A 24,438-nucleotide genomic window follows, 5' to 3' on the forward strand; every position below is an offset into this window, starting at 1 on the left:
GCATTGATCTTGCAGATGTCTTTAAAAATAGTCATTCTACCCTTTATAGACATTTAGTTTTAACAGACAATGTGGGTTTTTTTGAAAATGTTAATGACTTATTATAGCTTTTTGTTCTTTTCTGCTTTTAAAAATCTGGAGTGTGATTATTATTCAAAATTGGAGTCCTCTCAAGTTCATAGAGTTGTAACTCTAGAGGAAAAATCATAGCTCTTGGAGTCCGGTGTTCCTGATTGTGATCTTGGGCAAATGTTTTTTTCCCCTTATGTATAAAATGAAGATAGTATCTCCCTTACAACACTGACTACATACTATGTTCTTATTGTATATTAGCTTCCTTGCTTTTTTCTCCCTTCTGCTTTTGCTACTAAACTCTCTAGGTGACGTCAGTGATGTAATCAGGCGCACAAAACTGATACATGTGAGAATTAGTTGTAGCTAAGTGTTCTGATTCTTGTTTAGGACAAGAAAAGAATAAAATCAGCAACAGTAATATTTTTCATTTCCGGATTGCTGGGTAGTGGTCCATTTCCCTTGGCTATTTTGTTAAAATGTTTTCTTTTGTTTTAATTTTAGGCCACTGAAAGGTATGATATATTTGATCCAAGACAGTCCATTTCAGTCCAGGAATCTACAGTGGTGACAAGGACATGGGACTCCTCCTGCCAGATTCCAGATGGTTCAATACAGTTGACATCCTGGCTGACAACTGTGAAAAAGAACTTTGGATTATTTTATTTTATTGTTGTGGGACACCACAATCCCAAATCCATAGGACACATCAGGTAACCTCTCTTGTCACTTGAGAAAAACTTGAGAAATTTTACTGAGGTCCCTTTTTCTTTCAAAATCTCGTACATAAAAGCAAGGAGCCAGAGTATTGTAAATAACCCTCTCCCTCTTAGTAACTTACTGTTTTGAGAATGAACTGGTTAACTTTGGTATGGAATATAATTACGAAAGACATGTTTTTGATTTAATTTAGTCTACTTATGAGTTTAGAATCTATTTCTCTTTAATTTTTCAAAGATATTTATAGATCCCTAAAATATATTTAGATATTTAATTGCAAAACATTTTCGAGAAAAGAACTCTTGAACTTTCTAGACTGATATAGAGAAGATAAGTACTACTGGTTTTTTCCCCTCGAGATTTTATTGTGAAATTTCCAGAAATACAGAAAAGTTGAAAGAATTTTACAGTGAACAACCATACAACCATCCCTAGATTCTACCATTACCATTTTATCATACTTACTTTAACCTGGATCTGTCCCTCTATATCCATCGGTCTATCTATCCACCAATTCTTAATTTTTTGGATGCATTTCAAAATAAGTTGGTTTTGTTCTCACCACACACAAAAAAATTATAATTATGTGAGGTGATGGAGTCTAGTAATCATTTCACAATATACACGTGCATCCAATCATTACTTCATACACCTTAAACTTACACATTGTTATATAGCAATTATATCTCAATAAAGCTAGGGGAAAAAGTTGTTGGCATTTCTCAGGTGTTCTAAAATGACACCTATCTCCAATACATTCCTATTTGATATCCAGTGTAAAGTCCCAGTGTTTTCTTAAACTCACTAAAGACATGAACTATATTGACATCTTATGTATTTGATCTCCTGTGGAGTCTGTATACTAGAGCATCTGATAATATGTGTTTGCCACTGAATCATAGAAGTCAGGAGAGTGTTTGGTGCTTGATTCATAATGCTAAACAGAGTTATTAATGCAGATTCACAACTGTGTTTTGTATAGAATGTTGCTGTTTGTTTCACTATTTCCTCTCAGAATTACAGAGTAATTTAAGAAATTTAGAATTTTAGAAATCTAGATAGAAAGCTATGATAGGAAAATATTTTTCTCATAGGATGATACTCATAATATCCCTTTAGAGAAAAATATTTCTGTCATCTAAAATATACATTTATAACTCTCCAGCCATACCTTCCATCTCAATATGGCTCATTCCTTAATGTTTCTTAGGAACTTTCAGAAGTAGTATGTGCATCAAAATCACCTTGTACCCTTATTATAGCGCTTATCTCATTGTATTATGATTTTTTTTATTTGAACGTGTCTACCACTAAACTGTATACTCCTTGAAAGCAAGAATTTTGCTTCTGTCAGTGTATACTCATCATTATTCCTGGAATATAGATGGTACTCAGTACTGTGCAATAACTGAATTTAAGAAATGTTTCAAATAGAATTAAAATTTTTTTTCTTTCTTGCTAAGGCTTCAAGTTCCCTCTAGAATTCTAAAATAACCTTTGCTAATGAGGATGTCTGATACTGTTACTGTAAAAAATGAAACTGAAACAATGAAGGATTTGGAGGCAGAAGTGAAAGATACAACCAGAGTTGAAAATCTTATCAAATCAGAAAACTACGGGAAGATTTTGGCAGAGAAGAATGAACGTTGTATTGACAACAACATTGATTTGCAGGTAAACGGAATTTCTCTCCGGCTACAAATACTGAATATTCAATATATAGTTATAATCTTCATACAAAACTCACTTTCAGGATTCTAAACAGGTAAGTTGACTCTGGGGGACGTGCCTATCAGCTGATTTTTGAGCCCTCTGGATTAGCTGGTTGAGTCTATCTCTTTGATTTGCTTGTGTCATGTAACATAATTCTTTTTATTTGTATATGGCCAGTATGTTTTTTATTGGCTTTCTACTTTTTCATTCTGCTCTGTACATAATAATAAGTAATGAAGAGTTCAGAATTTAACCTAAGAGCTCTTAGGGGAGAGAAGAATAGAGAGTTTGAAACTGCAGAAGTTCTTTTGATAAAAGCAGCCCTCAAAGAAAGCAATCAATCAACCATGACTGAGCAAAGAAGTTGGTGGAAAAAAAGTCACTTGAGGCTTTTGATGCTACACATATTTGATAACTTAGCACTAACCACTGAGAAGGCTTTTAATTCCACGCACAGATAGAAATTGGTGAGTTGGTCAGCAGATGCACGACAGGTGAAAATTGTTTGAAGTAGTACTTATAGTACTTACTTCTAAGTGTTTCAGTTATCTACTGCTATATAACAAAGTGTTGCAAAACAAAGGGCTAACAATGTCAAAACAACAACATTTTATTTTTTAATATCTCATGATTTGTGAGTCAGGAAATGGAACAAAGGCTTGGCTGAGTGAATTTTCTGTTGCACAAGGCATCAAAAGAGGTCCCTTGCTGATATTTAACTGGCAGATGGCCTGACCTGGAAGGTCCAAAACTGTTTCACTTACATCTGGCACCTTGGTGGGAATGACTGGAATATAGGCTCAGCTGGAACTGGAAACACTACCTATAGTCCCTCTAGCATGGTAGACTATAAGACTTATTATGTGGCGACTCAGAGGTCCCAGAAAGAGTGTTCCAGGAGCCAAGCAAATCTACAAGATTTCTTTTGACCTGGGCTGGGAAGTCCCAGAATGTCGTTTGATGATGCGTGTCAGTAGGGCCAGCCCACATTCAAGGGAAGGGGCATTAGACCCTGCCTCTCAGTAGGAAAGACTTTTATTCTACCACAAAAAGTTATTTTAAAATACTATCTTTAACACTTCTGTTTTAGTTTAGCCCTATGAATAAGAATTCTATTTTTGGAGAAAGTACTCTGTTGTTCTTTCTACATTCTAAAGACCTTGAGGGCTACATGCCAAAAATTGTACCTTCATTTTTTTATGATAAGTAAAGAGGTCTCTTTTAAAGATTAATTCCTTCATTCAGTCAAAAACTTTCTTTAGGGGCTGGCCCGGTTCTGTAGTGATTAAGTTCACACCATTCACTTTGGCAGCCTGGGGTTCACAGGTTCGGATCCTGGGCACAGACCTAGCACCGCACATGAAGCCACGCTGCTGCAGCATCCCACGTAAAATAGAAGAAGATTGGCACAGATGTCAGCTCAGCAACAATCCTCCTAAAGCAAAAAGAGGAAGATTAGCAACAGATGTTAACTCAGGGCCAGTCTTCCTCTCACACACACACACACACACATACACACACAAAAACAACTTGCGTTATTCTCCATTATGTGCCACAAATGTGTTAGAAAGTGATAGCAATTCGTGCAGCTATGAGAAAGCGTTTAGGCCTCGCTGATTAAGTATAGTCAAGTAGTAATTATAGAAGAAATTGGGAGGCATACATATTTTTTCTACTCATTTTTAGTAATAGCACTTTTTAAACAAAAAATCTCCATGCCTGCAATCAGTACACTCAGTGGTGGCAGTGTGCCAGTATCTTGATTGAATAAGAGAAAACCTACTAAAATTCTTTTGCATTCCTGATTGAAATACAGTCATGTGGTGTTAGGCGATTTCATCGTTGTGCAAACATCATAGAGTGTACTTACACAAATCTAGATGGTATAGCCTACTACACACCTAGGCTATATAGTACCTTATAGGTACTTATAGGACAACTGTCATATATGTGGTCCATCACTGACTGAAACATCATTTTGCAGCACATGACTGTAGTGAAATATTTCCTTGTAGTCTCTTTTCTGCACCTGATGTTCACTCTTCAGGTCATGCTTATCAAGAGGCGATTAATTTGGATTATTGCTTTTCCTCCTATGTTTGTTGTGTTGCCCTTGGCAATAAGCACAAAAATATTCTCATGACCACTATTGAAGCATGTCCCAGTTGTTCGTACTACAGGAAAATTTCATGCACTCCCCAAACACTTTTGTTGTTGTTAGTGCCATTGAGTCAACTCTGACTCCTAGTGACCCTGTGTACAGCATAGTGAAACCCTGCCTGGTTTTTTTTGCACCATCCTCTCACCTTCTGGTGCTGTATCAGACAATGCTTGGCTGCTATTCATAGGGTTTTCATGGCCAATTTTTTCAGAAGTGGGTGGCCAGGTCCTTTTTCCTAGTCTGTCTTAGTCTGGAAGCTCCACTAAAACTAGTTCAGCATGGGTGACTCTGGTGGTATTCGAAATACCAGTGGCATAGCTTTCAGCATCACAGCAACACACAGCCACCACAGCATAACAACCAATAGATGGGTATTATGGTTCTCTCACTGGGAAATCTTAACCACTAGACCACGAGTGCAACTCCCCCAAATACTCATTGAAAATATACTATATCAAGGAAATACTATAGTAAGCAAAAATGGGCATGGTCTCTGACATGTTCCATATAGCATGGTGTCTGTAAAGACTGGGAAGAGGAACAAAGAGAATATGAGAATTCATTTTATGTTAATCCATTGAATGCTATATTCACTGTTTATTCATTTGTTTATTAAGAATTTACTATATGTGGGAATATTTACTGTGCTTGGAGCTTTTTTGGGTCCAAGATGCCTCTGTGCAGGGTGTCTGGCAAGGGGCTTACAATCGAAATAATATGAGAGATTTAAGTCATGGAAATTAGGAATGGAAGCAGATAAGATCAGAAAATTTTTTTCCTATGTTTTCACCTGACACAGTGTAAAATAGAATCAACTATTTTAAGCATGAACAGGGAATAGAGTGTTGTGTTAAAAAAAAACCTGGTTAATATAAAGTTGCCTTTTAACTTAATATGGAGTTACCTATTATGAAATACCTTTTTTCTAAGATATTACTAGACATTTTGTCTTCCTTTAGTAACTCTAAGATACTACCTAAAGGTTTAATTTTAAATAGTAACTATTATTTTTACTCATATTTAGATGTATGTGCCAAAGAATGTAGATTTCCTATTAAGAATTTCGAGTAAACCAATATATTCTCTATCATTCTGAAGATCAGCTACCATGAGTATAACTTATGTCTGTTGTCTTCCGTCAGCATAGTAATATTTAAAGTACTTAGGAAAATGGAAATGTTTTCCTGAAGAAGCATACATTTCATCCATTTACAAGTCTTAATTTCCTGACCATCGTAGCTGCTTTAATACTATGAAGAAATCTTTCTGTTTTCTACTATTGGTTATGGAGAGCATTTACATGAAAAATAATTTGATCAAACTAGAGAGAGGTCCACAAAGATTATCTCATAAAGTTCCTTGACCATTTTTATTATAAATAATTCTGCTTGTATGGCTCTCTACTCTTTAAAAATTATTTGCTGTTTTTTTATTCAGACTTTTGTTTTGGACTACAATCTTTTATAGAAATTTTAGGGTTACTTTCTTAAGAATTTCTTAAGAATACTTTAGAGCGAATTCGAGTAATCTATGTGCTTTAATGTCAAGACACTAACTCTCCCACATAATTGCTATAAGGTTGTTCTGAATTATTGATTATGGTCCCAAATAATTGGATCTTGAGTTACATGTTGGACTTTCTATGATTATTAAGTATTTGGAAGTTTGGGGTAGTGAGGTGTCAAGTTTCTAAATCCAGAAAATGTTTGATTTGTTAGACTATTACTAATCTTTAACATAGGATCAATGGAGGGGTGAAGTGTTTCCTTTGGTTTCCTTTGTATAACTTATTTGTATGGCCTCCATTGTTTGATATTTCTCAGGGATAGATTTTTTAGATTAAATTTAGGGTAAATTACTTGCGTTGACTTTTGCCATCATTTGTTTGAAATGTAAAATTAGAAATCTTGTGCTCTGTTACTTACTAAAGGTTCAAACTCAACTTTCTTATTCTTTACAGTTGTATCTTTGTACTTGACAAATGCTCTGTCTAAGGATGTTCATCTATATAAATGTGTATGTAAACATCTAAAACATATTTTGGATCAGTTTAAACAACAATCCCTCTCCCCACAAACTGTTTATTGAACAGTAGGGTGGCAAATCCATGTTGTTTTGGTAACCCTTGTTGTGGAGGAAGTAAAGAACTGATTTTTGTTGACAACTAGGGCTTATGTGCCAGAGTGCGTGAACAGTTTCTGATATATATAAGTGAATTTTCCACACGCAGAATCAGTTGAAGTATGTATTTAGTATATTCTCAGTTTCTGTGGCAAGCCCTTTGATGGTCAAGATGAGACTTTTGCATCTTGTATCCCCCAAGTTAGTTCCAGTGCATTTCTTTTAAAAGGGGAGGATAGGGCAAGTAAGGGACAAGAAAGCAATGGCAATCCAGTAAGATAAGCAGAAAAACTCAGGGTACAGGCCAACTTCCAGTGAGGTTAATGGGCGTCAAATTCCTTAATTGATGAAACATGCAAAAGAATTTCTGTTGAAAGGATTGAATAAAAGTCTGTCTATATAAAATCATAAAAATCTTAACTGTTTTCCTATTTGACTAACAAAGGTAAAAAATTGTATGTAAAGTAAAATTTATTTCTTGACATAAGCTCCCAAGAATTTCAGTGCATTATTTTTGTTTCTTTGTATTAAGCTTCCTGTCTGTATACTGTACTTTTATTGTCTTTTATTAATATTTAATGAGTTCAGCTTTTAAAACTTAAAATTCACTTCCCATAGTACACTTTACTTTTTAAATTATTTCTAGAATTTGGTACTCTTTCTGTTGAACCTGGGTTATATGCACATATGATAGCTAGCACTTATGTAAACACATTTGCTTTTCCCAGTGCTTTATTATGACATCTATAAAGAAGATGTTCACCACATCGTATAGATGGAGAAATGCTTTTACGTAATATTTTTACTTCTTCCAATAATTTTCATGTATATCACCAGTAGTATGGTGAGATCCTTTATCTTCATTTAATATAAGGGGTAACTGTAAACCAGAGTCTGTGGCTTTCTCTGGGGACTTTTCCTTAGTGTTAAGACTCAGGCCTTTGGATATTTAGTTCTGTGCTCTTTCACCCAAAGTGTTAAATGGTATAAACAGGTTACTGATTGGCTTTGGTTTGTCGGTTTATTGAATTTTTTTTTAAAAAGTTCACTCTCCCAACTCAGAAAACTTTGCTGTTTTCTCTTATTCCAGTGGAAGTTATCAATTTGACCTCTTGTTTTTATTGTTCTTGACCTTTAGTTAGACATTTAACTCTTTAATGCCTTATCTTCTCTTCATAATTACCATTAATCTTTGCTATTGCCTTGAAAAGTAGTGAGAATTAGTAAGGTCTTCAAGGGATATTAAGAGCCTTAGTTGAAATATCTCAACCATTACACTTTATATGTTCATCATAATTACAAATCAAAAACAACCTTCTTTTTGAAATGTTAGGTTTCCTCTCAATTGACTAACATTCATTGGTGATTGTCTTAACATGCAATATTATTCATAAAGATTATTCTGTTCTTTCTTAGTAATACATAAATCTCGTTTCATTATTTCAATACTTTCATTTTTCTTTCCTTTGTTTTCCTTTATAATAAACTTCAAATTGTTCTTAGCAGTACAAAGATAGGCAAAGAAAGTTAGTGAGAATGTTAGACCAAAAGAGACCTTATGATTAATCAAAAAAATTAGAAAACAAAACCTATGTGCCATTCCCGTATATTAAAGTTGACTGCATAGATTTAGGGTTTTGTTTCTTTTGTTATTAATTGTAAAGATTTCTGATTTAGGGTAGCAATTAACATATAGGTAATGTTTTGAGGATCCTTTCAGATTCATATTCAAAATAAATCTTAAATCTGTTTAAAGTTCTTTTATTGTAAACAAAAGAACAAAGTACTGAAATCATCAACTATGTTTGTTTTTCTTCGCACTCAAATTTGGTCTATAGGGCAGTACAGTAAAAAACAGTCTACATTCATTGTAATATTACTTAATCATTTATTATTGAACTGCAGTTTTTCTCCAAGGTAGCAGCTAGCTCTGACAATGTATTAATATCAGTTTCAAACTGAAATTCTAGTCAAGATGTTTCATATTCTGCACCCATTTATAGGCCCAATTCCTGTCCTATACTACAGTGTCAAACAATGTAAATTATAAATTGGGTGCTTTGTCCCTCAGCCTTCTAAGTTCTAACTTAATTAGCATGTTTCTGGAGTCATAAAGATCTGTTAAACAAGCTGCTAAATTTTTACTGTGACACTGAAGTTCTCTTAAAAGTGAAAAGCAAAACAATAGAGAAAAATCAATGAAACCAAAAGTTGGTTCTTGGAAAGATCAACAAAATTGACAACCTTTAGTTAGATGGACTAAGAAAAAAAGAAGACTCAAATTACTAAAATAAGAAATTAAGTGGGGATGTTACTACCAATTCTACAAAATAAAAAAGATTGTAAGAAAAGACTATGAACAATTTTTGTATGCCAGCAAATTGGATCTAGGTGAAATGGACAAATTCCTGGAAACATAAAACCTACCCAGAAAGACTAAATCACAAAGAAACAGAAAATCTGAATAGACCGATAACCGATAACTAGTAAGGAGATTGAAGCAGTATTCAAAAATCTCTCAACAGAGAAGAGTCCTGGTGGATCTCATGCCTTTGCTGGTGAATTCTACCAAACATTTAGAGAAGAACTAATACCAATCCTACTCAAACTTTTACAAAAAATTAGAGGAGGGAGAACTTCCTAACTCCTTCTGTGTGGCCAGCATTACCCTGATACTATAGCTAGACAAAGACACTACAAGAAAAGTAAACTACAGATCAACGTCCCTTATGAACACTGATGCAAAAATCTTCAACAAAATACTAGCAAACTGAATTCAGTAGTATAGTAAAAGGATTATATGCCATGACTGAGTGAGATTTATTCCTGGAATGCAAAGATGGTTCAACATGTGGAAATTGTTTGATGCAGTACACCATCTTAACAGAAGGAAGGGGAAAAAGCACCTAGTCATCTTAATTGATTCAGAGAAAGCCTTTCAGAAAACTCAACACCGTTTTATGATTAAAAAACACTCATAAAACTAGCAATAGAAGCAAACTAACTCAGCATAATAAAAGCCATATATGAAAAACCCACATTGAACATCATACTGGTAAAAGACTGAAAGCTTTTCCACTAAGATCAAGAACGAGGCAAGGATGCCCACTACTTGTGCTTCTAGTCAACACAGTGCTGGAAATTCTAACCAGAGCTATTAGGCAAGAAAAAGAAATAAAAGACATCCAAATTGGAAAGGAAGAAGTAAAATTATCTCTGTTTGCAAATGACGTGATTTTATGTATAGAAAACCCTAAAGATTCACACACAAAACTGTTAGAGCTAATAACTGAATTCAGTAAAATAGCAGGATACAGTCAACACAAAAAATCAGTTGTATTTCTATACACCAACAATGAACAATCTGAAGAGGAAATTAGAGAAGCAATTCTATTTACAAAAAAGAATAAAACACTTAGGAATTAATCAAGGACACAAAAGACTTATACAGTGAAAACTACAAAACATTGCTGAAAGAAAGAGACACAACTAAGTGGAAACACATCCCCTGTTCAGGGATTGGAAGACTTAATATTCTTAAAATGCCAATACTACTCAAAGTGATCTGCAGATTCACTGCATTCCCTGTCAAAATCCAAAAGACATTTTTTGAAGAAACAGAAAAACCCATTCTAAAATTCATATGGAGTCTCAAGGGACCCAGAATAGCCAAAACAATTTTGAAAAAGAACAAAACAAGTTCTCACACTTCCTGATTTCAAAACTTACTGCAAAGCTACAGTAACCAAAACAGGGTGGTACTGACATAAAGACAGACAGATAGACCAACGAAATGGAATAGAGAGGCCAGAAATAAGGCCTTGCATATATGGTCAAATGATTTTTGATGAGGGTGCCAAGACCATGGAGAAAGGACAGACTTTTCAACCTATGATGCTGGGAAAACTAGAGCTCCACGTGCAGAAGAATGAAGTTGGGCCTCTCCCTAACACCGTACAGTAGTCCCTCTCTCCCCCTTTATCTGCTGTTTCAAGTTCCACGGTTTCAGTTACCTGTGGTCAACCATGGTCCAGAAGCAGATGATCTTGCTTCTGACGTACCATCAGAAGGTCAGTGGTAGCCTAACGCTGTATCCCAATGCCTGTGTCATTCATCTCATTTCATTTCATCACATAGACGTTTTATCTTGTAACATCACAAGAAGAAGGGTGAGTACAGTACAGTAAGATATTTTGAAAGAGAAACCACATTCACATAACTTTTATTACTGTATATTGTTGTAATTGTTCTATTTTTGTAATTGTTATAATTGTTCTATTATTAGCTATTGTAATTAATCTCTTGGTGTGCCTAATTTATAAATTAAACTTTTATCATAAGTATGTATGTATAGGAAAAAACATAATATATATAGGATCCGATACTATCTAGTTTCAGGCATCCACTGGGGGTCTTGGAACATATCCCCTATGGAGAAGGGGGAACTATTATGTACAGAAATTAACACAAAACGGATCGAAGACCTAAACAGAAGAGCTAAAACGGTAAAACTCTTAAAAGAAAACATAGGTGAAAAGCTTTGTGACATTGGATTTGGAAATGATCTCTTAGATATGATGCCAGGGGGGCTTTCTCCATCGCCAGCCCCACCTCCAAGACACCTCCAGCACCCAGGGATACCTGCTGCAACCTGCACACTCAAAAGGGAAGGGGCCACAAAGCTGGAGCTGCCAGCCCCATTTAAAGTTGACAACTTTAAGGAGGGCAAAGGGTGAAGACTGCAAAACCACAAAACAGACTGAAGAAGGTGTGAGGTGAGTCTCCCACGATTCTGCATCTCAACAAGCTCCCAGCTAATGCCATTGTTGCTGGTCAACAGGCTGTGGGCAGTACTTTGAGCAATGAGAATGTAAGATACCTAAGAGAAAAGCAACAACACTGATGAAGGAAAACAACCATTAAGCTGTGGAAGCTATCCTAATCAAATGATTAGTGAAGCTGGGCTCCCTGCCCTTTGGGCATCTTCCAAGACCACAGGCCCTCTGTGATGTGCCCAGCAGAAACACACAGCTAGAGCAGTGACACACTGATCCTGGCCCTGCAGACAATGGGAGGAAAGCCACTGGGCCAGTTCACTTATACCAGAGGAATAATGTAGCATTTCTAAGGAAAGAATCAATGCTGAGGTCTGAGGCAAGACTATCAGGGGGCTCCACGTTCCGCACCCAGCCCCTGAGAACTGACAGTGTGCGTTTGGGCTCAGGGTGGGTGGGTTTTCATTTGAAAACCATGAACATCTGTGGAAGTTATTATCACTACCACTACCCTTCATGAACTTGAGGAAGAAATGCCCTGGAGGAGAGATGCCCTCTGTTAATCCCATCTGATGACATTTCTTCCAAAAAAGATCCTGACTTGGCAAGAGGAACTCAAGATAATGACCAGCCGTTTTGGAGTTAGAATCATAGAACTCAGAGTCACAGCTAAAAGGTTTCCAAAGTTGATCTGAGCAACCCTTGCATTTTTCAGTGACCTATGCCCATGTAAATGAATTGCCAGGTCACCTGGAGAGCCAGTGGCACAGCCAGGACTCAGCTCTAGCCATCTTAGCTCCATATGCTTTTTCTGGAGTACCGTGCTGCCTCAATCATAACCTTTCCCAGCTTCATTTGGGCCCACCTACCATAAAAGCGGCATCTGTATTTTAATGCATTTTACAGTGAACTCAAATTCTTTTTGCTGGATCTTGTAGATGCTACAACGTTTGCTGAAATGAGGACTCCAAGGAGCAACCCTGTCCAGAGTTGGAACTTGCTTCCTAAATTGTGAGACTTGGATGATGAGAGTGAGATAAGACAGCCAGCTTGATCTCAAGATGGGTGGATTTTGAAAGGGTAAAATAAAATGCTAAACACACACACACATAAACCACCAGTTGGCTGAGGAAGATACTCAGTGTGCCCTGAACTGCCATGCTTTCTTTGCTGAGAGGCTCCACTATTCTAGGAGAGGTGCTAGCACAAATGACTCCACCCTGCACAGGATTGTGGTCACTTGAAGTGAGATGGATCTGGTACAAGTAAGACAGATGTTCAGTCAGATGTATCAGAAGACCATGGACACAGTAATTGCAAGTGACATGAGTGAAGGTTACTATAGGCAGCTTCTGGCCATTGTGGGCTAGTGGCAGGGATTTTTTTCAATGAATGAAGCTGTTTAAAGTTGGTCCTTCAAAGCAATGGCTGACCTGCATGCAGCAGTATCAGTCATCACCTAACCAAACCTTTTTACTAAGGACTGTGTCAAGGTGATGTGCTTGGTTTGCACATGTGATTATTCCTGTAATTCCAATGTTATTTTTTCTCTATACACAATCAGTGCAAAGCCATATCACAATGATGTTGTAATAATGTAATGTTTATAAAGCATAATTCTTACTGCTGTTACTGTAATCAGTATACCAAATTGAATAACCCAACAATCTCTAGAAAAGTATGGGGGGGGCATAGGACAAAAACTTTATGACATTGGATTTAGCAGTGATTTCTTAGATATGACACCAAAGGCACAGGTAACGAAAGAAAAAGTGGACAAATTGGACTTCATGAAAATTAAAAAATGATGTGCATCAAAAGACACTATCAACAGTGAAAAGGCAACCCATAGAATAGGAGAAAATATTTGTAAATCAGATATCTGATAAGAGTTTAATAACCAGATATTGAGAACACCTAAAACACAACAGCAACAAAAAATAATTCAAAAACAGGCAAAAGACTTGAATAGACATTTCTCCGAAGAAGATATAGGAATGGCCAATAAGTTCATGAAAAGATACTCAGCATTACAAATCATTCGGGAAAAGTAAATCAAAACTACAATGAGATACCACCTCACCCCCATTAGGGTGGCTACTGTCAAAAAACAGAAAACAAGTGTTGGCAAGGATGTGGAGAAATTGGAACCCTTGTACACTGTTGGTGGGAATTTAAAATGGTACGGCCACTGTGGAAATCAGTATGGCAGTTCTTCAAAAAATTAAAAATAGAATTACCATATGATCTTGCAGTTCCACTTCTGGGTATATTCCCAAAAGCATTCAAAGCAGGATCTCAGAGAGATGTTTGTACACCCATCTTGATAGCAGCATTATTCACAATAGCCAAAAGTTGGAAACAACCCAAATGTCCGTCAACAGATGAATAGATTTTAAAAATGTGGTATATACAGACAACGGATTATTATTCAGTCCTAGAAAGGAAGGAAATTCTGACACATGCTAGAACAGGATAAACCTTGAGGACATTAGGCTAAGTGAAATAAGCCAGTCACAAAAAGACAATAGTGTATGATTCCACTTATTTGAGGTACTTAGAGTAGTCAAAATCATAGAGACAGAAAGAGTAGTGGTTGCTGGAGGTTTGAGGGGAGAGGAGAACGGAGAATTACGTTTCGTGAGTATGGCGTTTCAGTTTTACAAGATGAGAAGACTTATGGATACGGATAATGGTGATGGTTGTACAACATTATGAATGTATTTAGTACTGCTGAGCTGTACACTTAAAAATAGTTAAGATGGTAAATTTTATGTTATGTGTATTTTTCCGCAATAAAAAAAATTGGGAAAAAGTGGAAGGCATGCTTTTAAAAATCCATTTTAAAAATAATTTTACTCCTGTTTAAAGCCAAATCTGGCTGCCGAACTGATACCAAAAATATAAAACAAAGGCTATCTACTTTAACAAAAATAACTTGTTGGGGCCGGCCCCGTGGCCAAGTGGTTGGGTTCGTGCACTCCACTTCAGCAGCCCAGGGTTTTGCCCATTCAGATCCTGGGCGGAAACATGGCACTGCTCATCAAGCCACACTAAAGCAGTGTCCCATATGGCGCAACCAGAAGGGCCTACAGCTAGAATATGCAACTATGTATTGGGGGGCTTTGGGGAGAAGAAGACAAAAAAAAGAAAGAAGATTGGTAACAGATGTTAGCTCAGGTGCCAATCTTTAAAAGAAAAAACTTATTTTCTGTTTTGTGGTGATTGTGTGCATGTATGTGTGGCAGATTTTCTAGTATATATTATGTAATTTCAGTTCTTTGCTATTTTAAGTTAAATAAGTGATTTTTACTGAATAATGCCCATTTGGCAGTTTATAGTATACTCGTGTAGTAGTGCATTAGTTTTCTTTTGCTGCTTAGCTTATTACCACAAACTTACATGCTTAAAACACCCAATTATCGACTCACAGTTCTGTAGATTAGAAGTTAGGGTAGGCTCAGCTGAGTTCTCTGTTTAGGGTTTCACAAGGCTGAAATCAAAGATGTTGACCGGGCAGGGCCCTTACCTGAAGACTCTGGGGAAGAATTTGCTTCCACGCTCATTCCATTTTTTGGCAGAACTCAGTTCCTTGCACAGTAGGTCTGAGGTCCACGTTTCCTGGCTGACTCTTGGCCAGTGGCCACTCTGTTCCCAGAGGCTCTGCAGTTCTCACACAGTCCCTCCATCTTCAAAGCCAGCAATGGTGTGACAGGTCCTTCTCACCCTTTGAATCTGACTTGCCCTTCTCAGCTTCTCAGGGGCTCCCTTGCTTAGGTCAGACCCAGCTGAATTATCTCTGTATCTTAAGATCAACTGACTTGGGACTTTAATTACATCTGCAAAATCTCTTCACAACCTTACTGTAGATTAATGTTTGATTAAATAACCAGAGAATGGGAATGTCGGGAGGCCAACTTTAGAATTCTGTCTACCACAAGTAGTATTTGATCCACAGCAAAGGGTTTTTTATTGGTGTGATGTTAAGTTTTTTTAATAGAAAGTTTTCTACCCTTGACACTTAACAATCGTAACGGATTAAAGCAGAGGACAGGAGTAAGTCACAAATTCTTTTTCCTTCTGCCGCCTTAGAATTCATTTATTCATGTGCATTTTGCTGGTATTCATCTATCAATTTTCCCCCACTTTTTTTTTCTTCTAAGCCCTTACTCTGTGTAGCATATTTCTTTTAATTTTATTTTTAGATGTGAGTTACAGTCAGAAATCCTTCTGAACAAATTAGAGAAGAGCGTAAATAGAAACAGAAGAGACAGTACCAACATACAGAAGCTCTCTTAGGCAGCCCTGCCATGTGTGCATGTGTGTATGTGTGCGTATATATGCTGTTTTGTTCTCTATAAGAAATGGAAACTCACTTTTCTATTTTCCCTTTGTGGTTTTTACTTATATTTTGTAGTATGGGTAACCCACAGTCGAAATCCCAAGAGTACAGTGCTTCTTATCTCAAGAACTTTGGGCTTATAATGGGGGATAGGACACACTGGTGCTGCAGATTCTCGTTTCTGTTGGTTCTGAAAGGAAGGCCTTTTTGATGTTAGAATGAAATGGAGGCTTTTTTCCATATGTGAAGCACACTTATCTAGGTATTAAGCATTTTTTTTCTATTTTATGTTTGATACCAAACTGGCTCCCTGGTTGTAATGAGTGTAAATGATAGATACCTGGACCTTGTAATGTTCAGGGTTGGAATTAGAGAGGTAGATTAGAAGGAGGTGAGAGGAAGGAAAACATGTTTAAAAGCTCTGTGGCTCTGGTTCACGGGCACTTCAGCTTCTTTTCCAAACCAATGCTTGGTATCAGAAACTAGAGCTGGTTGCCCGAGTGGGTTCCTCAAACATGTGATTGATGATGTGGCAGTTGTACTGAACATGTGTTGGAACTTTGCCTTCTTTTCTTCATTTCTGCTTCATTGCCTTATCCTAGACCAGGCAAATAGGATTCTGTCACTAATAAACTGGTGATGTATTTCATACAGTGCTGAAAAGCCTCAGTAGATAGGTGGCTGCACTCTGAGTCAATGTGATGTGAAACATTCTCCTTAGTAAGCTTGGAACTGAGCACAGCTGCTTAAAATTCCTCAGGTTTTTTATGGGGTTTTCCCCCCCCAACCTTGGCTAAAGTATAATATATTATAAAATACTGAAGAAGTATATTTTATTTTGCTACTATCTAAAAAGTTAACTTACAAATTCTATTTAGCTCAATTTACACAAAAATTGTTTCCATTTGCTCACTTAAAGGAAATGCCAACCCACAGAAGGATTTTAAGAAATCTTCTACAAGTGTGCTTCTGGGAGGAATCAGTACTTTTTTCCTTGAAACCAACTTTGATTTCCTCATTTTCCATTCTTTGTGGAGTTAGTTTCTCTGTGGTCTAGGATTATGAATTAAGAAGCAAACATTCTGTTTCAGCATGAAATTTAATGCAAATCTTTCTTGTGTATTCAGCGGCCATTGCAGCCATTTGGACAGACAGGAAAGAGGTCTAAGGTATAGTAAATATTTTGTGCTGGCATGCCAAGGGCCTCCTTCATGCTTGACGAATCCTTGTTTTCATATGGCGCTGCATTCAGTTTAGTTTTGTCATGTTTTGTTTGGGGCAGAAAGCTTATTTTGTTTTATTTGGGGTTTTTGTCTTGCCTAGTTGCTTTTGTGCATTGCTTTTATATCTTTAATGGTTCTTTATCTATAGAGAATGGCTTTCTCACCATTCTTTGGGTTTTGAAATTGGGATTATTCTCATTCTTGCTATTGCTATAATTTTCAAAACTACAGTTGTTTGTTTTCCCCCCTAACAAAGGATTTTACTGGTTTTTAATGATATATTTAACTTGCACATTTCACCTCCATCTCTACGTGGCAGAAACTGCTCATAAAGGAACTTAAGAAACTCTAGGGGGCTTTTGTGAATGCCCTAGATTTGTGAAATATAGTGTTAATTTTAAATACTTTTCTCTAGTCAAGCTCAAAGTTAAAGCTAGTTCGGAGCCTTGCAGTATGTGAAGAATCTCCACCACCCCCTACAGCAGAGATATCACAGGAGAACCAGGTAAAAAAACAAAAACAAAAATAAATTATTTAAAGACATGGTGGAATAACCTGCTTCCTGGACAATATTTTTTCATAAGGTTAAATAAAAGTTGTATGTGCATGTACGTGTGTTATGTTTGTTTTTACTAAGTGAAACTGATTTGAGAGTACTTGCCACCCACGATACAGATGTGAGAAAACCTTGTTACTTCAATCAAAGTCTTAGTGCAGTGATTTATCTCTGGAAATACTTAGGGATCACATAATTAACTGGGAATGTGGCTTTAAGGGAATTACAAATTATTATGGAAAAGTTATAAAATAATTAAAGTAATACTTCCAGTTAATGTAATTGTGATGAAACTTACCCTTTTGATTTTGGCCTTTAGAAATTTGTCAAACACGCTTGTGTGTGAAGAAGAGACTACCTAAACTTCTGCTTGATTTAACCTTTCTTAACCTGAGTGCATGGTGAAGCCAGTTTTCATGTGAGCTTGGCTCTGATATTCTCTAATACTTCTGATTCCTCTTCTCTCTATGCTTGTAAAATGTAGAACTACTGAGGTTCAAACAAACAGTTCAGTTTGTCTTTTATATTCTTTTTAATGCTATGACTCTTCTGTTAATTTCAGCTGTGGATTGATCTTTGTCTTATGTTACATTTGGACACTTGTACGTAAATATTTTTGGACCCTCTCCCAATGTTTATCAGTGTGATAACTTGAGCTGTTAGAGACTTATTCTACTTTTTAAGTTTCAGCACCCTAAAAATCCCCCTGTATCCCAACAATTCATTTCCAAAGATTTGAGACAGCTTTGTGGTTAAGAAGCCATGACTGAAAAAGGGGCGGGGGGGAGCCATGACAGGTTGTATGTCTTTTTTTTTAAATAAATTCCAGTTGTACATTTATTGATGCAAGCAAAGACTTTATGCTTTGCCTTCATTTAGAAGATGATGCCCTCAAAAGCCTACTATAGATACTGAAGATAATTGTCGCATATTTAGAATATGTTCTGTTTTTATAAAGTTCTACCCCTCTTTGTTTCTAAAATGGAAGAAAAGGAAGGTTTTTAAAATAGATTATTTATTGTCAATGAAAAATACTTTAAAAATCACAAATTTCCTTTGAAATTTGTTCGAGTGTCAGGATCACAGCGTTCAAAATTTATTTGTGATTTTTATTTAAAATTTAACTACATAAATAGAAGATAACTATGTATTTATTCCATAAAGTAGATATCTTTTAGCAATAAAATAACAGACTTTCTAGCAGAAAACAGAAATAGAGTGAAAGTATTTTAGTAAGAACTGTTGCCTGGAGAACATTTTCAAATGTTAACCTTTGGCTTTTGCACTGTTGTTGATAAGGCTGAAGAGTTATGATACACTGAAAATAATTCAATAAAATTGTTTTTTAAAATAGCAGTTTTAAAATGTTCTTTTGTACAAATCAGAGTAAAGAATACATCTGTTCAAGATGGAGTGGTGGGCAGTGTCATGTTTTTTGAAAACTCACTTCTTCCTTCTGTTGACCAAAATGTTACACCGTCTTAGCCTCATGGAATAATTAGTCCAAGGAGATTGAGGAAATGAGAAGGATCAGATATTCATAAGGCTGTTAATCCAGAAAAAGTGCATTCTTTTTGAGAAAGACTGTAGCATGATCGTTAGTTTTATTCAGTACATTTTACCTATCTGAAAAATATTCGGGGAAGGAATTCTTATACTACTACATAAATTTGGCTAGTGAAATTTATATGAGAAAAAAATTAATATCAAGAGTGTTGTATATTAATGTATATATTATTTGTCACAGATAACGGTTTCTGTGTTTATAGTTCAAAAAGCTGGGTTATAGCATATGGGTAATGAATAAGGTCGTTATGTCAGAATTCAGTTATTCCACTTAAAACCTTCTTTCTCAACTTCTCTTGGATACAATAAATTTTTTCTTTTGGGATAATAACCTGTTATTACCCTCTTTGAACAAAAGATGCTCCTTTTAGTAGAAAGTATTTTTCTAAGCCTCGAGTTAACTAAATTGCACCTGAATGAGAATTGGAAAGTAAATTATCCCTCATGAAATGTGCTAGTATCTAATCCTTGATGGTGAGAGTCTTTCCAACTAATAATGCTTGCTTCAGAATGTGATTTTGAAGGAATTAATCTGAAATAAAACTCATTATTCAAAAGGTTGAGAGGCAATTAAAAGAGAGATTTCACTTGTGTCTGATGAGAGCTTAGAAGAGGGAAGTGACCTCAATAACAGATGTCAATAACAGAGTGAAGAGTAAAGGAATTACAGCTTCCTATGGAGATGTTGCTATCATTCCAGTTATTTATAGTCAGAAGAGTTCATGTATAAGGACTTCAGCATTTAAAATATGTCTCCTTTATTTGCTACTGAAAACGAGGCCCCAGTACCAACCGAAGACAGGCCTCAGGACATTAAGCCTAGATTTTTAAATACAGTTCATCTTGATAAAATAGCTTAATATCTGTAATTAAAATGTGTGGCTTTAGGAGGAGAATTTAAGAATGAAATCGATAGTCACTTGAAATGCCTTTTAGTGGAAGTCTAAATGTGAAATCTCTTCTTCGAACCTGGATTTCATAGAGTATCCTTGAGTAAGAGGAGTAGAAGCTGTAAGTCAGGAAAACTTCAAAGTATTCCACTTCTGAAACAGTTCTGTGATTCATTTTTAGATATCTGTTTTACAGTTATGAAAAGAATAAAGAAAGTGGATTAGAAAATGAGTCATAATAAGAAAAATGACTTACCAGTTGATGAGAGTATGAAGTTGATGAATATATGAAGTTTGGTAAGCAAGACAAAGGAGGGCTTAAAGCAAATTTCATCAATTTAGCTAACATTGCCAGTGCCTAGCTTTTGCCCTGTATTATGAGCACGCATTTGAGCTGAGATGGAAGCAGAATTGGAAAGAGATAAAAATAGGAGTCAGCAGCCCTCTAGGAAAAATATATATATATTTGATCTGAAATTCTTCCGCCAAGTACTATTTCAGAAAAAATTATGTGGGGTAAAAATGTTTAATAGAAATATTGGTGGCTGCAAGTTTAAGAATCCCGAAATTTATTACTCCTTTGATATTGATTTATTGAACCTACTGCCATCACCAGTGATCACCTGGAAAAGTAAAGTAATTGTCTAATAGTTTTTCATCACTAAAGAACAACAGTAAAATTTAGTCTAAAAATAGGCTACACTTTATCTTAGTAGAAATGGTCTGAAAGTTATTCTGCCTTTCTTTATAGCTTTGCCTAAATAACAGAGCTACATGATTTTTACCTTTTTGGGCTTTATGAATTAATTTCCAGTAGTTCCTTTGGGTTCCAAAATGCATGTAATAAAATTGTTGTAAAAATGAAATGTAGAATTAGTTTTCCTTTTCAGTCTTGTAGGATATGGTTACTTTACATTTAAATATTACGTATAAGGAAGGAAAACAATCTTGTTTGAAATCTTTCTAAAATTTTGTGGCGATTGAAAGAGGAACAGTGATATATAAATCTAAAATGGGAAATAATCAGGGTCGGGCCCAGTGGCGTAGCAGTTAAGGTTCCCACGCTCCGTTTCAGCAGCCCAGGGTTTGCTGGTTCCAATCCTGGGTGAGGACCTAGCACTGCTTATCAAGCCATGCTGTGGCAGGTGTCCCATATATAAAGTAGAGGAAGATGGGCACAGATGTTAGCTCAGGGCTAATGTTCCTTGAAAAAATAAATAAATGAATGAATGAATGAATAGATAAGTAAAAATAAAAATAGGAAATAATCAAAGCCATGTGGATTTGGTTTTGGAAAAGTTGTGCTTGAAGTTTTGGATAGGAAAAGAATAGGGGAATATGAGATTATAATGAATACTCAAAAAAGTATTTTTTATTAAGTGTTGACACACACATTCCTCTTGTCATGATTGATGCATCATGCTTTTGTTTGACTGAGGCATCTCCATTGCAAAAATAGGTTAAGGTCCTTGGTTCTGGTCCTCCAGAGGTTTTACAAGTAGATACATTTAAACTATTATAAAAAGCATTTATTTTATCTGAAAAATTTTTCAGGATATGTTTTGTTCGATATAGTCAACTCAAAACATTAATTTTAACATTTCTTACCAAGGCTTTGATAAAAGTGGTAAAAATATTTTTAAGTTACTCTAGTTTGAAGAATCTTATTGAATAAAATAAAAATCTTTCTCCTTTTTTCTCCATGCAGTTTTGTGTTACTCAAAAAATAACAAATATGTGGCATTAACTGAATCACTTTGTATTTTCATTTAATAACTGATTGTACCTTTCAACAGGAGAAAATTCAGATCCAGTTAACACAATCATTTGAAAAAGAGGAGAAGCCCTCAAAAGATGAAGCAGAAAAAGAAAAAGCCAGTGATAAGTTGCCCAGAAAAATGTTATCAAGAGGTTTGCAATTTATTTGTTTTTTAAACAAAATTTTCGTTTCATCGTCAATAATTCCATCTTTTACCCCTTGAATAATTATATATACTATATCTGTATTAAAAAATGATACAGAATAGACTGAAGGGACAAGATAGTACTTGCTCATCTAGGCAAAATGATGCAAGATTTCTGAACATCAGTAAGATGCTTTAGCCAAAAAACTGCGATACATGCCAGAGTTGCTGAGGAAGATAACTGTCTTCATCTCTTGTTGGTCTGTCACTCCTATTGAAATAATGGAATCACTATAATTTGAATATTGATTCCACTAAAAATATTAGTCTTCTCTAATTCCTTATGATACGAAGAGCTGATGCCAAAATATTCAGTATCCTGTAAGAATATTCCTAGAAACCCAGAATGTTTATCTTTTATAATAAATTTTAAGGGACTTCACCTTCATCTAGCGTTGCAAGTCTATAAAAATGCTTTTTAATGTATAAACCCAGTTATGTTAACCAGTATTATGAACATTAGAAAGATAATACATTTGAGGGGAAGAAATAAACATGAATATTTGGAAAAATATTTTTGAAAGCAAGCCTTAGGTGATAGACGTGATCAAATCTAATTAAATAAATAATCTCTCAGAACTAAAATTTCTATCTGCCTCCAAATTATAGCCTCCACTTATATTCGTAACTGAACTAAGCTGTTAATTTTTCACTTAAGGAGGCATTTTTGAGCATGAGGATTATGGTGAGTATATAAAAGAATGCTTAAAGAATTCAGAGTAACTTAAATTGGCACATTTGAGAGTTTTTCTTTTTAATGTGCACGTATATGCAGTTATATAAACCCATGTCATGCTCGTTATATGGGAGTAGAAAAATTGTGGTCATCTGAGTTCATCATCAATTCCCTTTTCCTACTTTGTTAGTTTTTTTCAATGTGGGACATCTCATTTTATTTAAGATATGCATCATGTGTAAAAGGGAAAGGGATTTGTTTTCAAACAACTTTATACTGGGTTTTTGTGTTGTTGTTTTTTTAGATTCCAGTCAAGAATACACTGATTCAACTGGCATAGATCTACATGAATTTTTAGTAAATACATTAAAAAACAATCCCAGGTAAAAATTAAATTTTTAAGGTTTACCTTGCTTCTAGAGTACCGTAGTTTTGCTTTATATGTTTTTATTACTGAGTTAGGATACTAGAATAAGATTGCAATATTTGAAGTACACAGAAACATTTTAGTTTCTTAGGGCTAAGATGTTGTTGGTCTATATGCACATGTATAAATATCTTTTTGCATTGTGTATGTCGCCATGATATAAAAATAATTCGTACTCTCTGTAGGAATTTTGGGAAATACAGAATCACCAAAATATTTTGACTTTTAATTGAGATAGATATCATTGATCATGAAAGTAAGAGAAAAACGTATCTCATGATAATACACTCAACCAAATAAGAACATGGCGTATTCGTTTATAACAAGTTTTTGAACTTAGTTAAATGCAGAATTTTTGTTCCTTCTTGCTTAGTTTATAAACCTTCAACCCAAAGATTTTTAAGGTGCTTATTTGAGTCACTACTTTAACTAATTGTGAAATCCTTTGTGTTGCCCGGGTGCTAGATAGATTTTAACTTTTTGGCAAGTCATTGGCACCTTTGAGGCATTCTCCCCACCAAAAGGCTTATCCACAAAATATCTGACCAGTACTTTCATGGAGTAGAAGACTCCAAGGTCAAGAACTCTCCTAGATGTTAGCCTCCCAGAGCGCTGATTATTTTACATACATTGAAATAAAAATAAAAATCTCATTGGGTATGTGCCCATAGAAGAAAACGTGAACAGCTCTCTTCAGTCTCTCTGAGGCTTATCACATGCTTCAGGATAGACCTTTGTTTTCATTCAAGATTTACTGTGTTCAGTCCCATCTTGATTTTCTTTTTTACATTTGATGTAAACCCCAAAAGGATAACCACCAAAATGAAAAGTGTTCTCCTTGTAATAGAAGCTAAAGGAGTATATGTATATGGTTGAGGAAGAAGACAGTCAACTCTGCATGACTTTCCTTGAGCATCTAGCATATGCTAAGCGTTGTGCTAAACATTGTAGATATGAAGATGAACAAGATATAATCTTTAACCCTAAAATATTCACTGTCTCTGTGCTAGAGAAACACACAATATATAATTAAAATAGAATAGATGTTGTAAAAGAAATTTTGCAAGGTGCTATAAAAACACTGAAAGGATTTGGGAGAGCTTCACTGAAAAGGTAATGCTTGAGCTGAGTCTTGAATTCAGAGTGCTTTAAATGGTAACTGTCCATACAGAGAAGCATGAGAAAGGCATTCTAGATACAGACAAGAGCATTGCCAAGGCATGGTAGTGTGA

At 35.5% G+C, this 24,438-nt stretch overlaps 1 protein-coding gene across 14 annotated transcripts in view; it reads left to right on the forward strand.

The window, feature by feature from the left end:
- Positions 1-645: 645 nt before the first annotated feature.
- Positions 646-24,438, forward strand: part of R3HDM1 (R3H domain containing 1) — a 115,029-nt gene continuing 91,236 nt past the window's right edge. For 6 of the 14 annotated variants that reach the window (XM_008516914.2, XM_008516916.2, XM_008516918.2 and 3 more), the window contains exons 1-6: positions 646-785; positions 2,256-2,466; positions 17,032-17,073; positions 17,543-17,632; positions 21,936-22,050; positions 23,084-23,162. In XM_008516914.2, coding sequence (XP_008515136.2) covers positions 2,296-2,466; positions 17,032-17,073; positions 17,543-17,632; positions 21,936-22,050; positions 23,084-23,162 — 497 coding nt within the window. In that variant the 5' untranslated portion in view covers positions 646-785; positions 2,256-2,295. Of the gene's footprint in view, positions 786-2,255; positions 2,467-17,031; positions 17,074-17,542; positions 17,633-21,935; positions 22,051-23,083; positions 23,163-24,438 lie in introns of those variants that run through there. The other 8 variants (XM_008516917.2, XM_070579609.1, XM_070579614.1 and 5 more) reach the window with 4 other exon arrangements.

The sequence above is a fragment of the Equus przewalskii genome, chromosome 17 (assembly GCF_037783145.1).
Source record: "Equus przewalskii isolate Varuska chromosome 17, EquPr2, whole genome shotgun sequence".
Lineage (NCBI taxonomy): Eukaryota > Metazoa > Chordata > Mammalia > Perissodactyla > Equidae > Equus > Equus przewalskii.